The sequence below is a fragment of the Mobula hypostoma genome, chromosome 1 (genome assembly GCF_963921235.1).
Source record: "Mobula hypostoma chromosome 1, sMobHyp1.1, whole genome shotgun sequence".
In the NCBI taxonomy this organism is placed as follows: Eukaryota; Metazoa; Chordata; class Chondrichthyes; order Myliobatiformes; family Myliobatidae; genus Mobula; species Mobula hypostoma.
The window spans coordinates 69,046,652-69,064,383 of NC_086097.1; the positions used below are offsets into that span (position 1 = coordinate 69,046,652).

The 17,732-nt window shown below is 40.9% G+C and overlaps 1 protein-coding gene across 4 annotated transcripts in view; it reads right to left on the minus strand.

Moving 5' to 3' along the window:
• Positions 1–17,732, minus strand: part of akap6 (A kinase (PRKA) anchor protein 6) — a 390,019-nt gene that overhangs the window by 323,963 nt on the left and 48,324 nt on the right. For all 4 annotated transcript variants that reach the window (XM_063050225.1, XM_063050244.1, XM_063050217.1 and 1 more), the window contains 2 exons: positions 16,922–17,023; positions 13,791–14,104 (listed from right to left, as the gene is read on the minus strand). In XM_063050225.1, the coding sequence (XP_062906295.1) occupies positions 13,791–14,102 (312 nt within the window). In that variant the 5' untranslated portion in view covers positions 14,103–14,104; positions 16,922–17,023. The remainder of the gene's footprint in view (positions 1–13,790; positions 14,105–16,921; positions 17,024–17,732) is intronic.

The window sequence follows — 17,732 nt, forward strand, 5'->3', positions numbered from 1 at the left end:
CAAGAATACTTCCTCTGAGACTCACAGTTTCAAACTTCACTGTAAATCAGATAACAAAAACTTATTTTCTTTATAAGGGATAATGATTATTTTTATACAGCTCTAATGTTTCATACCTGATATCAAATCGATCTGGGCTTCTGCAATACCTTGAGTAATTTAGAATTCCAGTTGTATACTGGTGCTGTGCTTTAAAATGGCCTCCTTTCACAAGGCTGTATTATTTTCTGTTTACAATGACTTAAGCATCTTGACCATTTTTGAGATTTCATATTCACAGAAAATATATGAATGCATAAAATTGCAGAATTTTATGGGGCATCCATTATATTTCTGTACATAACTACAAGACCAAAATGCATATAATTCTGTGGTTGCAGATCATAATGTTCTGATTAAGTTATTCAACATGACTTCTTATTGTAGCGCTATGTAATAATAATCCAGTATTCACATTAACTCAACAAGCTATTTAGAGCAGGCATAATAGAAAAATGTTCTTAAATGGAACTTCATGTCATAATTAACCAAATTTATGCATTGATTGCTAAGGTAACAAGAATACCCTGACTGCTATGGTGTAATATTTATAATTAAAATAATAATAGAAATACTGGAAATATTCTGTAGGTCAAGTAGCATATTCGAGACAGAAACATAATTAAAGATTCAGGTCAATAACCTCCTATCAGAATTAGGAAAAACCTATAAATTTAAACATTTCTTATTTTGTAGAAAGGGAGACTGAATAACCCAAAAAGGTAGTGGTACCAAGTGAAAGAGCAAATGAACAAACCAGAGGAGCTAAAAACAGAAAATGAACAGAGAAAGTAAAATACCAATGCTAAAACTATGAAATATATGAGAGGCAATGCTGGAAATATCCATTATTCCAGGCATCATCCATGGAGAGAAAAAACTGTTAACATTACAGATTAACAACTTTCATAAGAATTGGCCAGTTTCATGCAAGGTCTTTACTTGGACTTTCTGACTAACAGACCCCAATCAGTTAAGTTTGACAACCTCTCCTCCTCCACTCTCACCCTGAACACGAACATGCCTCAAGGCTGTGTGCTGAGCCCTCTTCTGTACTCCCTTTTCACCTATGACTGCATTCCTATACATGGTTCTCACTCCATAGCCAAGTTCGCAGACGACACCACGGTGGTTGGCCTGATCAGAGGGGATGACAAGATGGCCTACAGGGACAAGGTCCAGCACCTGGCCGCGTGGTGTGTCGACAACAACCTGGCCCTTAACACCTAGAAGAGCAAGGAGATCATTGTGGACTTCAGGCATGCTAGGAGCCACACTCACATCCCCATCTACATCAACGGAGCTGATGTGAAGCGTGTATCAAGCTTCAAATTCCTTGGTGTCCACATTTCCAAGGATTTCACCTGGTCCCTGAACTCCTCTATCCCGATCAAAAAGGCGCAATAGTGCCTTTATTTCCTGTGGAGCATCAAGAAAGCTCACCTCTGTCCCAGAATACTGAAGGACTTTTACCGCATACTCACCAACTGCATCTCAGTGTGGTATGGCAATTGTCCCGTATCGGACCGCAAAGCACTCCAGCGTGTGATGAAAACTGCACAGCGGATTATCGGCACCCAATTGCCCACCATTGAGAACATCTACCATAAACGCTGCCTGGGCAGGGCGAAAAGCATTATCAAGGATGCATCTCGCCCTAACCATGGACTTTTTACTCTCCTCCCATCCGGTAGGTGCAACAGCAGCCTCCGCTCCCGCACCGGCAGGCACAGGAAGAGCTTCTTCCCTGAGGCTGTGACCCCGCTTAACCTCACATCACAGCGCTAAGCAGTATTGCACCCATATTGTACTTTTATATTTGTGTGCTGTAGCACTTTTTATTCGCAGTTATTTTGTAAGTTACACTATTCTTTGCATTTCTGGTCAGATGCTAACTGCATTTCATTGGCTTTGCAGCTGTACTCAGCACAATGACAATAAAGTTGAATCTAATCTGTTTGTAATTGCTGAGTTCACTGTTGACTCTGAAGGGCTGTAGTGTGCCACGTTTCTCCAACTCCATTGATTCACAGTTCACACTAATGTTTCTCAGATGTCTTTGGTCTTTCTTAACGATAGTAACTCCTCCACTGTATTTGGTAGTGTTCACAACTGCATTACTGACTCAAACAGTAGAATTAGGCCCTTTGGCCCATCTAGACCATGCAGAACTTATTCTGCTTAGTCCCATGGGCCTGCATCTGGACTGTAACCCTGCATACCTCTCCCATCCATGTACTGATCCAAACTTCTCTTAAAAGTTGTCATCGAGCCCACATCCACCACTTGAGCTAGCAGCTTGTTCCACACTCACACCATCCTCTGAGTAAAGAAGTTCCCCCTCAGGTTCCCCTTAAATATTTTACCTTCCACGCTTAGCCCATGACGTCTAGTTCTAGTCTCACCCAACTTCAGTGGAATAAACCTGATTGCATTTACTCTATCTCCGCCCCTCATAACTTTGTATACTTCTATTCAATCTCCCCTTATTCTCCTGCGCTTCCAGGAAATAAGTCCTAACCCATTCAAGCTTTCCCTATAACGCAGATCCTCAAGTCCCAGCAACACCCCGGTAAAGATATCAATCACATTGATATCTTTCCTGCAGGTAGATGACCAGAATTGCACAGAATACTCAGCAATCTTATACAATTTTGACATAACATTGCAACTCCTGTATTCATTACTCTGTATCTGAGGGCCAATGTGTTCTTTATGGTGCTATCTACGTGTAACGCCACTTTCAAGGAATTATGGACCTGTATTCCCACATCCCTCTGTTCTACCACACGCCTCAGTGCTCTACCACTCACCATGCAAATCCTACCCTGGTTTGAACTCCCAAAGTGCAACGCCTCACATTAGTTTCCAACCGCCATTTTTCCATTTGGTCTAATCAGCTCCAAACTTTCCTCACTGTCCAGTATGCCACCAGTCGTGGTGTCATCTGGAAATTTGCTGATCCAGTCTACCACATCATCATCCTGATCGTAGATATAGATAACAAACAACAACAGACCCAGCACTAATTCCTATGGCACACCACTGGTTACAAGCCTCTAGAGAGACAACCATTTACTATCACCCGCTGGCTTCTCCTGCTAAGCCAATATTTAATCTAATTTACTACTTATCCTGAATGCCAATCGACTAAACCTTCAGGACCAGTCTCCCTTACAGGATTTTGTCAAAGGTCTTGCTAAAATCCAAGTAGATAATATCCACTGCACTTCCTTCATCAACTTTCCTGGTACCCTCCAACGAAGAACTCTATTAGATTGGCTAGACATGACTTACAGTGCACAAAGCCATATTGACTATCCCTAACCAGGTCCTGTCTATCCAAATACTTATATATACTGTTCCTTAGAATATCTTCCAATAATTTACCCCTTACCGGTCTCAAATTTCCCAGTTTACTCTTAGAGCCTTTCTTGAACAACGGAACAGCATTAGCTATCTTCCAATACCTCACCCACGGCTAAATACATTTGCCAGGGCCCCTACAATTTCTGCACTAGCCTCCCATAAGGTTCGAGGGTATACCTTGTCTGGTCCTGGGGTCTTATCCACCCTGATTTTGCTTCAGACTTATGAACTATGTGTCCATCTCCCAAGTATTTACAGATGCAAAAAAATCATTGAAGATCTCCCACATCTTTTTCTGCTCCATTCATAGATGACAACTCTGATCTTCAAGTGGACTAATTTTGTCACTTGTTATCCTCTTGCTCTTCCTATATCTATAGGAGCTCTTGGGATTCTCCTTTGCCTTGTCTGCCAGAGCAACCTCATGCCTGCTTTTAGTCCTCCTGATTTCCCTTTTAAGTGTTCTCCTGCTTTCCTTATGCTCCTCAAGCTCCTCATTTATTCCTTGCTGCCGAGACCCGCTATGATCTTCTACTTCCTCTTCTTCTTAATCAGGGCCTCAATATCCTTCAAAAAATCAAGTTTCCTAAATGTGCTGGGCTTGTCTTTTACTCTAATAGGAACATACAAACTCTATTCTCATTATTTTACTTTTGACCAAAATTTACCAACTTTGACCCCCATTTACCAAAGATCTCTAGATATCCCAATCTACACTTGCTGGATTTTTCTGATGCCATCAAAGTTCATTTTTCTCCACCTTAGAGTCTCAACCCAAGAACCAGTCCTATCCTTTTCCATGATTATTTGAAACTAACGGAATTAAGATTGTAAGATCTGAAGTAGTCCCCTTAACAGAGTCCTGTCACTTTCCCTGTATATTTCCCTCACAGGAGATCCAGTATTGCATACTCTCTAGTTGGGACCTCTATGTATTCATTAAGGAAACTTTCCTGAACACATTTGACAAACTTTATCCCATCCAGTTCATTTACAGTATGGGAGTCCCAGTCAATATGTGGAATGTTACAAATACCTACTATCACAGCATTAAGTTCAGTTTCAATTCTATAGCAACATTAAGTTTAGTTCCAATTCTGCCACTTCTACTCTCTCTATCTATCGACCAAGTCATGGCAAGGCTAGGTTCCCCCAACCTCACTATGACCTGACCAATTTCCTAATTTCTTTGAAATTCCCCTCCCTTTTCCAGCACACTGGAAAAAGACATTCCCTCTGCAACTCTGTGGTTAACTCTTCCATCTCCTCGGATTTCTCCCCTTCTCATTGCACCTTCCTTCCTATACAACCATACAACATACAGCAGCTGTTATTTTATAGCTTCCTTTCAGGACTCAGCTATTCCAGGCTAAGCTGTAACTAACTTATACTTCCAATTATTATACTGTATCCAGTGATCCTGACATTGTCTCTTCTGGATTAAGAAAACCAAGTCATTCATGAGTACAAGAGTTGGGATAGTTTGTTATAACTGTGCAAACCGATGGCAATATCACATTTGGAGTATTGTGTGCAGTTCTAGTCACTAAACTACAAAAAGGGGATTATTAAGCTAAAGGGGGGCAGGAAAGATTCACAAGGATGTTACTGGGATTAGGAGCTTTTGTTATAAGGAGAGAATGGATATGCTGAGACTCTTTCTCTCAGCAAAAGGAAGCTGAATGGTGACCTTATAAACGTTTACAAAATCATGAGAAGCTTCAATAAGGTGGGTGGTCACAGTCTTTTACCCAGGATAGGGGAGTCTAAAATTCGAGGCCTACGTTTAAGGTGGGAGCTGCAAGCTGCCAGATGAAGTGAGAAAGATGGATAAAGTTACAATATTTAAAGGATATTTGGACAGGTAAATGGATAGGGAAGGTATGGAGGGATATGGGCCAAAGTCAGCCAAATTGGACTAGCTCCGAGAGGCACCATGAACGAGGTAGGTTGAAGGGCCTTTCTCCGTGCTCTGTAACTCCGTGAATCTAAATAAATGTTGGGCGATCACTTTACAGAATGTCTCCCTTCAGTCTGCAATTCAGAATGCAGGATGCCTTCACTTTCTGTTGTCTCTCACATTAATTCTCTATTCCACCCCCATCTGCACCTCCCTGCCATGGACCTCTTGCACAGTGTCAATGAAAGCTCAAAAAAAGAGCCTTTCATCTTTCAACCAGTCAAAGTAAAGCCCTCAGGATTCAATACGGACATGATCAATTTCAGAAAACAAACCTTTCCTCTTTGTTTCAGTACAGGCCACCAATCCACCTTAGCTCAATTCTTCCCTCTTCACAGATGCTACTTGCCCTGTTGGGCATTTCTAACATTTTCTCAGATTTCCAGTTGCTGAAGACTGAGCAACAGCTTCTATCCCAGAGCTGTGGCCTCCATCACACCACTCCCACAGAACAATGGCTGAAACTGTGAGCACACACATGCAGACACAAGGACTCAAATACTTGCACTAATGGCACTTTGTGCATCACTGTGATATTCTGGTGCTGCTGCAACTTATTTTCTGCTACTATCTATTTAATACTGTTTTTCTATTACTGTCTTGTTTTTATTTAATTGCCTGAGAGGAAGCCAAACAGAGTTCATTGTACCTATGTATAATGACAATAAAGATCATTCATTCATTCAGTATTCTGCACTTCACAGGTCCAGTATAGGTCTTTTTCTCCCCTTTGTGTTTACTCATTTCCTATTGACATTTCTTCCAGACAATCATTGCAATTAACAAGTCTTCATCATCTCCTCAATAATGGCATCATCACATTATTGCTCATTCAACCTGTTTTGGCTTCCACAATATCAGAGACAATCTCTTGCCACACCCATGCTAATCTCTTCAATTTCATCAATTTTACCTCCAACTTCCACTCTGCCTTCAAATTTACTTGCTCCATCGCTGACACCTCTGCCCCCTTTCTCAATCACTCTGTCTTTGGAGAAAGCCTGACATCTTTTACAAACCTACTGTCTCTCACAGCTTTCTTGACTGTATCTCTTCCCAACCTGTCGCTTGTAAAAGTGCTTTTTCCTTCTCTCAGCTCCTCTCCACAAGCCTCCAGTCCAGCACATCATTCCACCATCTCAAACAGGATCCTACCAAGATCATCTTTTTTTCTGCTGCCCTACCCCTCCACTTTCTATACAGATCACTCTCTATGTGACTCCCTTGAGTACTCATCCCTCCCCATTGACCTCCCTACTGGCACTTATCCCTGCAAGCATGACAAGTGTAACACCTGCTCCAACACCTCCTCCCTCACTCACCACAATTCCTGGCGCCAAACAGTCCTTCCAGGTGAAGCAACACTTCGCCTACAAGTCTCTCAGGATCATCTATTGTATCTGATCTCCCAGTGTGGCCTTCTCTTTATAGGTGAGAAGCAGCACACATTGGAGTTGGGCTCGTCAAGCACCTTCACTCTGTCGCAAAATGCAGAATCTGCCCTTGGCTACCCATTTTCAATTTGACTTCTCATTCCCATTCTGACATGTCTGTCTATGGTCTCCTCTACTATCACGATGAGTCCAAGCTCAGGTTGGAGGAATAATACCTCATTTTCCATTTGGGTACTCTTCTCTTTTTTTTCCATTCCCCATTCTGGTTATCGCCTGTCCTCTTCTCTCCTCTTTGGCTGCCCATCACCTCCCTCTGGTTCCTTTCCTCCTTCCTTTTTTTCCATGATCCATTGTCCTCTCCTATTTGAAGTGTGCTTCTTCAGCCCTTTACCTTTTCCACCTGTCACCTCCCAGATGCTTTATCACTCCCTCCCTCAGCCATTCACTTTCCCCCTCACCTGGTCTCACCAATTACCTGTCAGTCTGTACTCCATCCCCTCCACCATCTTCTCATTCTGGCTTCTGCTCCGTTCCTTTCCTGTTCTGACGAAGGGTCTCAGCCCAGAACATAGGCTCTCTTTCCACCTATATAGATGCTGCCAGACTTGCTGAGGTCCTCCAGCATTTTGTGTGCTCTGTTCAAAATTTCCAGCATCTGCAGAATCTTGTGTTTACTCTTTGTTCTCTTCGCCTCTTCCATGACTTAATGAGGTAAAGTACAAGAACAAGAGCCTATTCATTGAAATCAATCCTGTGCTAGAAGCAGCACTTGGGTTGCCAAATGATTTAAGATATTGCTGGAGGTTTCATCTTAAAACTTGCACCATTCCAAACCCTCAACTCAGTGAAACTGTCTACTTCCTATCTTAGACCATAAGACCATAAGATATAGGGGCAGAATTAGGCAATTTGGCCCATCAAATCTGCTCTGCTATTGGCTGATACATTTTTCTTCTGAGCCCCAGTCTCCTGCATTCTCCCTGTATCCCTTCATGCCCTGACCAATCAAGAATCTGTCAACCTTTGTCTTAAATATACCCAGTGACATGGCCTCCAAAACCACCTATGGCAATGAATTTCACAGATTCACTGCTCTCTGGCTAAAGAAACTCCTCCCTATTTCTCTATTCTGAGGCGGTGTTTTCTGATCTTGGACTCCCCCACCATAGGAAACAATCATTCTATTGACGCATTTCAACATTCGAAAGGTTTCAATGAGGTCAGCCCTCATTCTTCTGAATTCCAGTGAGCAGAGGCCCAGTGCCATCAAACACTCCTCATATGACAAGCTGTTCAATCCCGGAATCATTTTCATAAACCTCCTTTGAGCATTCTCCAACATCAGCAGTTTTAGGCCTCTTATCTTTCTTAGGTAAGGGGCCTAAAACTGCTCAAAATACTCCAAGTGAAGCCTCGCCAGTGCTTTGTAAAATCTGAACATTACATCCTTGCTTTTATATTCTAGTTCTCTCAAAATGAGTACGAGCATTGCATTTGCCTTCCTCACCACTGACTCAACCTGCAAATTAATCTTTACAGAATCCTGCATGAGGACTCCCAAGTCCCTTTGCATCTCAGATTTTGCATCTCAACGTGCATGACCAGACACTTCCTGACACTGTATTCCATTTGCCACTTCTTTTGCCCATTCTCCTAATCTGTCTAAGTAACTACCTGCTACTCCACAGATCTTCAAATCATCTGCAAGCTTGGCTGAAAAGCCATCAATTCCATCATCCAAATCACTGACATGTAACATAAAAAGAAGCAATCCCAACACAAACCCCTGTGGACACCACTAGTCACTGGAGCCAACCAGAAAAGGCTCCTTTTATTCCCACTCTTTGCCTCCTGCCAATCAGCCACCGCTTTATCCATGCCAGTATTGTCCCTGTAGTACCATGGGCTCTTAACTTGTGAAGCAGCCTCATGTGTGTGGCACCTTGTCAAAGACCTTCTGAAAATCCAATTCTCCACACCTGCCGATTCTCCTTTGTCTACCCTGCATGTTACTTCTTTAAAGACTTCCAACAGATTTGTCAGGTAAGATTTTTCCTTAAGGAAACCATGCTGACGACAGCATATTTTGACAAGTGCTTCCAACTACCCTGAAATCACATCCTTAACCTTCGACTCCAACATCTTCTATCACTTCTACAGCTAATTAAAATTTATTCAATACAAATGAAAAAGATATCCTTGCACAACATTTTAGCTTTTCTTCTTAGTTGATCGCAGCAGAATCCAAGATAGTCCTTGGCATTCTACAGATCAAAGTGAGAGAGCAAGCAGAAGGCTCAAGTGTAGAGCCGTATCATAGAGCATATAGAGCATAACAGGACTTATGACGCCGGCAGAAAAGAAGCCACTGCAGTGCAGGTGAGTGGGACCAGTATAGATGGGTACCTGATGGTCAATATACTGAAGTGTCTCTTTCTGTGCTGTGTGACTCCAGGACATTTGCACTGGTCCGAAGTGTGGGAGCTTGTTTTACTATCTGAAAGCCTATACATCAAATAGGCTCCAATTATCAAAATTATTTTCTTCCAATGTTCTTGAGAAAATATTCATAATTAATGCAAAGCTTTTATAATGTAACAGTGTGCATTTGCTGATGGAGCAAATATTCTTGTTTCTTTTCAGACGATACTAGGAATATATTATTAATGCACATTACAAATTGGTTAATGACCAGACTGAAATGAACATCTAACTAGCTGAAAGTGAACAGAAAGGTTAGGGATAAAGGTCAGGATTGCTGGCTGTAGTTGTTATTATACAAACTGCTAAATAGCACACTGGTGTGAACCCTCAGTGGCATAAGAATGGCCTTACATGTGGTGCACATCATGATCAAATATCTGCCGATGCCAGCTCATCTACATTTACATTTGATGTCACCATTAGTTTCTGGTACTTGTGTCCAGGGAACGTGATAATCTTTAGGAGAAATTATTGGCAATAGGTTCTAAAAGCTAATTACTCTTAATTATTCTTAATTTAAAAAGGGAGATGGATGGTGGTTTGTCTCCCAGGTGCCAGGGTCCAGGATGTTTCTGATCGCGTCCACAATATCTTGAAGTGGGAAGGAGAACATCCAGAGGACATGGTACATATTGGTACCAACGACATAGGTAGGAAAAGGGAGGAGGTCCTGGAAACAAACTACGGGGAGTTAGGAAGGAAGCTGAGAAGCAGGACCTCAAAGGTAGTAATCTTGGGATTACTGCCCGTGCAACGTGACAGTGAATATAGGAATAGAATGAGGTGGAACATAAATGCGTGGCTGAGGGATTGGAGCAGGGAGCAGGGATTCAGATTTCTGGATCATTGGGACCTCTTTCGGGGCAGGTGGGACCTTTACAAAAAGGTTGGGTTGCACTTGAATCCCTGGGGGACCAATATCCTGGCCCGGGGGGCGGGGGGGGTGGGTTTGCTAAGGCTATCGGGGAGAGTTTAAACTAGAATTGCTGTGGGGTGGGAACAGAACTGAAGTGACAGAGTAAAGGGAAGTTGGCTCACAAGTAGAGAAAGCTTGGAGACAGTGCGAAAGGGAGGATAGGCAGGTGATAAAGAAGGGACGCGCTCAGACCGATGGTTTGAGATGTCTATTTTAACGCGAGGAGTATTACGAACAAAGTGGATGAGCTTAGAGCATGGATCAGCACTTGGAGCTATGATGTTGTGGCCATTACAGAGACTTGGATGGTGTAGGGGCAGGAATGGCTACTTCAAGTGCCAGGGTTTCGATGTTTCAGAAAGGACAGGGTGGGGGGCAAAAAAGGTGGGGGCATGGCGTTGTTGATCAAGGATAGTGTCACGGCTGCAGAAGAGGAGGAAGTCATGGAGGGGTTGTCTATGGAGCCTCTATGGGTGGAAGTTAGGAATAGGAAGGTGTTAATAACTCTACTGGGTGTTTTTTATAGACCACCCAATAATAACAGGGGTATCAAGGAGCAGCTAGGGAGACAGATTCTGCAAAGGTGTAGTAATAACAGGGTTGTTGTGGTGGGGGATTTTAATTTCCCAAATATTGATTGGCCTCTCCCTAGAGTGAGGAATTTAGATGGGGTAGAGTTTGTTAAGTGTGTTCAGGAAGGTTTCTTGACACAATATGTAGATAAGCCTGTAAGAGGAGAGGCTGTACTTGATCTGGTAACCTGGTCAGGTGTCAGGTCTCTTAGTGGGGGAGCATTTTGGAGATAGTGATCACAAGTCTATTTCCTTTAGCATAGCATTGGAGAGGGATAGGAACAGACAAGTTAGGGAAACATTTAATTTTTGTAAGGAGAAATATGAGGCTATCAGGCAGGAACTTGGAAGCATAAACTGGAAACAGATGTTCTCAGGGAAACGTACAGAAGAAATGTGGCAAACATTAAGGAAGTATTTGCGTGGAGTTCTGCATAGGTACATTCCAATGAGACAGGGAAAGGATGGTAGGGTACAGGAACCATGGTGTACAAAGGCTTTTGTAAATCTAGTCAAGAAGAAAAGAAGAGCTTATGAAAGGTTCAAAAAACTAGGTAATGATAGAGATCTAGAAGATTATAAGGCTAGCAGGAAGGACTTAAGAATGAAATTAGAAGAGCCAGAAGGGGCCATGAGAAGGCCTTGGCGGACAGGATTAAGGAAAACCCCAAGGTATTCTACAAGTATGTGAAGAGCAAGAGGATAGGGCATGAGAGAATAGGACCAATCAAGTGTGAGAGTGGAAAAGTGTGTATGGCACCAGAAGAGATAGCAGAGGTACTTAATGAATACTTTGCTTCAGTATTCACTACGGAAAAGGATCTTGGCGATCGTAGGGAAGACTTGCAGCAGACTGAAAAGCTTAAGCATGTAGATATTAAGGAATAGGATGTGCTGGAGTTTTTGGAAAGCATCAATTTGGATAAGTCACCAGGAGCGGACGGGATGTACCCCCGGCTACTGTGGGAAGCGAGGGAGGAGATTGCTGAGCCTTTGGCGATGATCTTTGCATCATCAATGAGGACAGGAGAGTTTCCAGAGGATTGGAGGGTTGAGGATGTTGTTCCATTATTCAAGGAAGGGAGTAGAGATAGCCCAGGAAATTATAGACCAGTGAGTCTTCCTTCAGTGGTTGGTAAGTTGATGGAGAAGATCCTGAGAGGCAGGATTTATGAACATTTGGAGAGGCATAATATGATTAGGAATAGTCAGCATGGTTTTGTGAAAGCCAGGTCATGCCTTATGAGCCTGGTTGAATTTTTTAAGGATGTGACTAAACATATTGATGAAGGTAGAGCAGTAGATGTCGTGTATATGGATTTCAGCAAGGCACTTGATAAGGTACCCCGTGCCAGGCTTATTGAGAAAGTAAAGAGGCATGGGATCCAAGGGGACATCGCTTCGTGGATCCAGAACTGGCTTGCCCACAGAAGGCAAAGAGTGGTTGTAGATGGGTCATATTCTGCATGGAGTTGGTAACCAGTGGTGTGCCTCAGGGATCTGTTCTGGGACCCCTATTCTTTGTGATTTCTATAAATGACCTGGATGAGGAAGTGGAGGGATGAGTTAGTAAATTTGCTGATGACACAAAGGTTGGGGGTGTTGTGGATAGTGTGAAGGGCTGTCAGAGGTTACAGTGGGACATTGATAGGATGCAAAACTGGGCTGAGAAGTGGCAGATGGAATTCAACCCAGATAAGTGTGAGGTGGTTCATTTTAGTAGGTCAAATATGATTGCAGAATATAGTATTAACGCTAAGACTCTTGGCAGTGTGGAGGATCAGCGGGATCTTGGGGTCCCAGTCCAAAGGACACTCAAAGCTGCTACGCAGGTTGACACTGTGGTTAAGAAGGCATACAGTGCATTGGCCTTCATCAACCGTAGGATTGAGTTTAAGAGCCGAGAGGTAATGTTGCAGCTATATAGGACCCTGGTCAGACCCCACTTGGAGTACTGTGCTCAGTTCTGGTCGCCTCACAACAAGAAGGACATGAAAACCATAGAAAGGGCGCAGAGGAGATTTACAAGGATGGTGCTTGGATTGGGGAGCATGCCTTATGAGAATAGGTTGAGTAAACTTGACCTTTTCTCCTTGAAGCGACGGAGGCTGAGAGGTGACCTGATAGAGGTGTACAAGATAATGAGAGGCATTAATCATGTGGACAGTCAGAGGCTTTTTCCCAGGGCTGAAATGGCCAGCATGAGAGGGCATAGTTTTAAGGTGCTTGGAAGTAGGTACAGAGGAGACATCAGGGGTAAGTTTTTTTATGCAGAGAATAGTGAGTGCGTGGAATGGGCTGCTGGCAGCGGTGGTGGAGGCAGAAATGACAGGGTCTTTTAAGAGACTCCTGGATAGGTACATGGAGCTTAGAATAATAGAGGGCTATGGGTAAGCCTAGGTAGTTCTAAGGTAAGGACATGTTCGGCACAGCTTTGTGGGCCAAAGGGCCTGTATTGTGCTGTAGGTTTTCTATGTTTCTATGTTATTCAATAATTGGACACATTTTATTTTAATAAATATACTTCAGAAATAGCTACTAAGAGATGAGTTTCTATTGTTCTAAGTATAGTGAAAATATAATCTTCCCAATTCCAGTAGAGCTAATGTTCAGCAGAAATTTCTCAACAGATTTAATGAAATTTTACTATTAATTTACACGCAATATGCCTTCACATCTTTCTATTTCCTGCCAAAATGAATTCTTAAACACCAATCAGGTAGAATGGGCCAGAAGCCAAATGCTTCCAAGACATCCATGATACTTTGTGGAAATGGTTCAGAGTCGTGCAAATTACAGCGCCTTGATGAATCCCAATTGTTCTTCCTATAAAGTAATGCTACACCAATAATAGGCTCATCCGGTTTCAATATCATCTGCTGTCATCCACCTATACTACCAAATTATGTTAAATTGTATAAGGATATAGAAAGTGCAGTTCAACCAAGAATCAATTTTAATTTTAGATAGGATCTTATTTTAAATTATATGGATTATTTTTAACACATGTATTAATTCATTAGTATCGTGTGCAAAGAATCCTCCACTTTTCTTACCTTAAGTTGGACCAGATGAACATCAACGTGCTTATTCTCAGTGTCCTGCTGCACAGAATATGTCAGGTCTCGAACTCGCTCTGATGTCATACGAAGCCAATTTTCAATTTCTGGCAGATGTAAGACAACTTTCCAGTCTGCACCAGTGTGAAGTGGAGGAGGCTTCTCATAGCGCTGGTTAGCATCCAATTCTTTTATCGCCCTCTCATTCTCTGGTTCTTCCAAAGGGGTCATGTTTGTGATCATGGGAGATGTGTTGGTCGCTGTGGCATCCAGCTGTTGGCTTCTCATGGGGGATAGTATGATACTCATGGCTGTTTGGGTTAAAGCCACATGAAATCCTAATGAGTTCAGATGAAAACAATTGCATGGACCGAATAAAATAAATCCAAGTATTAGAGAAAGCTGAATCAAAATCTAAGTAAATTCCAATTTGATCTGAATCTTAGTTCACTGGATCAATTTAGTTCAATTCTTTTCCATCTTGAGGTAGGTTTTTAATTCTTTCTGAGAAATACTTAATGGCACAAATGAAGAAAGAGGAAGCGCACTTGATATTAAAAAAGGAATTTTGCATCCCTGTCCTCCTAAATAACTTACTGTGAAAGCACGAGAAAATTCATCATGATTTGACGCTGCAAATGTGTGGAACTTACACAAATTATTTCAAAAAGTGATAACAGAACCCAGGAATGTTACTATCCACTTTGGATTCCAAAATAATACACTGCAAATAAAATAACACAATACCATGGGGCTGCAATTATGCAATTCTGAGTTATGTTGTTCTTCTAAACTGATATGATTTCAGTCAGATTGATAGGAGAGGCACCACAGCTGAAAGCAGATCTTGTGAGTTGGAGAAAAGATCCATGGTTTCATCCTCAGTGACACCCCAGCGATTCCACGCTACACAATGCATTTGGTGGTAAAGGAACAACAGACAGATGTGTGTCTGATTCTCATAAAACTCTCATCTCTCCTCAAGCCCAATGATCATAACTACTGGAAATCACTTTGACAGAATAATTAAAGAATAAGAGATTATGCTCCTGCAATGACGAACAATGATAGGTGACATGGAAGTTCAGCCATGATCTTATTGAATGGCAGATCATTCTCAACAATTGCATTGTCCTACTGCTACTTCTACTTCTGAGGTATCATAAATCTTTGTTCTTTATAAATAATCTATTTTACCTCATTTTATTATTTTCCTCCTTTTCCTTTTTGATCAAAATAATTGGGCTTTGGGGCATTATCAAGACTACCTTCATTTCAAACCTTGGCTGCTCTGACCGGATGGTGGCAGATAATAGTAAAATCATAATAAGATTATAAAATGACCTCAACCAGGGATTCCAAAGTATTTGCCCAGTGACAATGAAGACTGATAATAGTTATCCATATTAGACTTGAATCTCTTTTGCTTAATAAACCAGTTAAAAATAATGCATGAAAAATGCATAATTTAATAAACAAAAATGTAAAATTTCCTAACATTTAAGGTAAAGTGCAACATTGTTCACTTCATGTTATTTATACTTCAGTATATTTTATTCTAATATAAACATTGGGAGTTATATTGTATTAATTTTACTATTTTCCACTTATCAAAATATGATGCCAATGCAATTTATGTTGAACATTTTGCCTCTGTGGGTCACATGGATTTGTATGATGGAACATCAGAGGCTTTGCAGAAGGATTAGTTTTATGCTCCAAACGATTTGCAAATGTCCAATGTTTCTGACACTGTTCAGACTGAGGATTTGAAAACAAAACAAAAACTTTCCTCATCTCCAGACCTAAAAAATTCAAATGACAAATCATCAAATCAAAATATAAACACTGTAGTGCCTAGGATCAAATGCCATTATGCATGGCAGCGCAAATTGACAAGAACATAAAAAGGCAAATAAGGTCTATGTTTTTGTTTCTAGAAGCCTAGAATCCAACAACTGGTGATATGTTTAAATGTAGACAAGGCCTTAAGTCAGAATCCTGCGTGTTTACTGCATATTATTTTATATAATTTATTATAGGTAAGATAAAAGAACAAGTGAAAAGTTATAATGGAAACTCACTTCACTATTACCAGGGATGAAAACAAAAATTCAGGGTTATGAGAAGTTAAGCCCATTTTCATTGGAATATAAAATACTAACAAGTTATCTCATGGTGGTCTCCTAAAATATGACTTGATAGGATAAAGTGCGATAGATTGTTTTTATTGAACAGTTAGCATTAAGATATACATTGCAAAACAAATTAAAGCGAAGCATCGACCTAATTACGCAGAGTGCTTAATATTGATTATTTTCTAAAGCAAATCACTGTTGAAGCAGAATCCACGATTCATTTGAAAGGAAGTTATTCGCAAGCAAAGGAGCATGGTAGAGTAGTGGAGTAAAAGGGCAAACAAATCAGGTTAAAGTACTTGTTGGCTCGATTCAGAAATGTATGTGATTTATAAGCCATGGTATGGACAGTACTTTTTTACGTAAACATTCACAATGGGATCCTTGAGTTCCAGAAAGCCCCTAAGATTATCAGATTTCCATTTGCCTGCCATTGGACTTTGGTATTTGCATCTGTCTTATCTTATTGGGTGGCTGGCTTTAACAAATCAGATATTTTTGAGTATGTGTCACTATTTTTTGGAGTGGGAGTGTCTCAGAACTTGAAGATAGTATCTGGAAATATATACTTTGCAGGAGATCCCACAGAGTGTATCATTATTTACATACATTATCACAGAGTTTTCTACTTCTCCCCGAGAATCTGTCTCAACCCAACCGCAAAAAAAGAGCTACGTGAACCACTTTTTAAAATACTTTGCTTCATTTTGATCTCCCTATAGAAATGACCTGGTATTTTCCCTTATTGAAGATCATCAGTTGGTAAACAGGTGGAAACAGACCAATACAAGACATAAGCCAGGTAATACAACTGTCTAGCCTGTTCCACCATACACTAAGATCATGGCTGATTTAATAGTGGCCTCAATTACACTTTTGTCCTGTTCATGCATGTTGAATACACCATCTTGGCTATATATTCACACTTACATCTCCTTTATTATGCATTTTTAATTCAATTGCCTTCAGCCTTTTCTCCCTTTAACCTACCTGTGGATTTTTATTGATATTGATGTTCAATATTGTTCTGGAATATTAGCTTATTTCTAAGATCTTTACAGATTGCCAAGGTGTTCCTGATATTTTTTATACCTGCAATGAAAAAATAACAAATAAGTAAATATTGAAAGTAGTGATGTAAGCATGTGTTCAATGTAATACTCTCTGTTTAATATATGAACAATAACTTCAACCTATTGACAGCCATTCTTTGAAACTGGATTTGCTGAGTTTAAACAGTTTAATCCTTATCTTAAACCATAATTCATTCAACATACAAAGAACTCGCCAGACATATTGCTTAATACAACAGGGCAATTTCAAGATGGAACAAAGACACATATTTCCTTCTTATCACTCCAAAGCAAATATCGATATATCATTTTTACTGAATCATTTAACAGCCTTTCAAAAACAGGTTAATTCAATGCCTTTATGAATCAGCTCCAGTAATCATTATTAGTTTTACAAACATTATTATTTGGAACAAATCATTAAGCAAATACTTGCTGAATTTTCAATATGGATTGATTCATTGTCAATGATCAAAACTCATTCTTTGCTTGGAGATCTTAAGGAGGAGGAAATGCAAAATTAAACTAACAATGTGAGCTGTTGTTCAGATAATAGAATTTTCCTTTTGAGTCAAAAGATCATGGCCTCAATTGTTAATCCCAATGCTCAGGCATAAAAATGTAAATGAACATTCCAGAACAGCACTGATGGAGCAGTACACTACCAGAGGTTATATCTTTCAGATGAGAGGCTAAGCCGTCTGCTCTTTCTTGTGAACATAACAGTT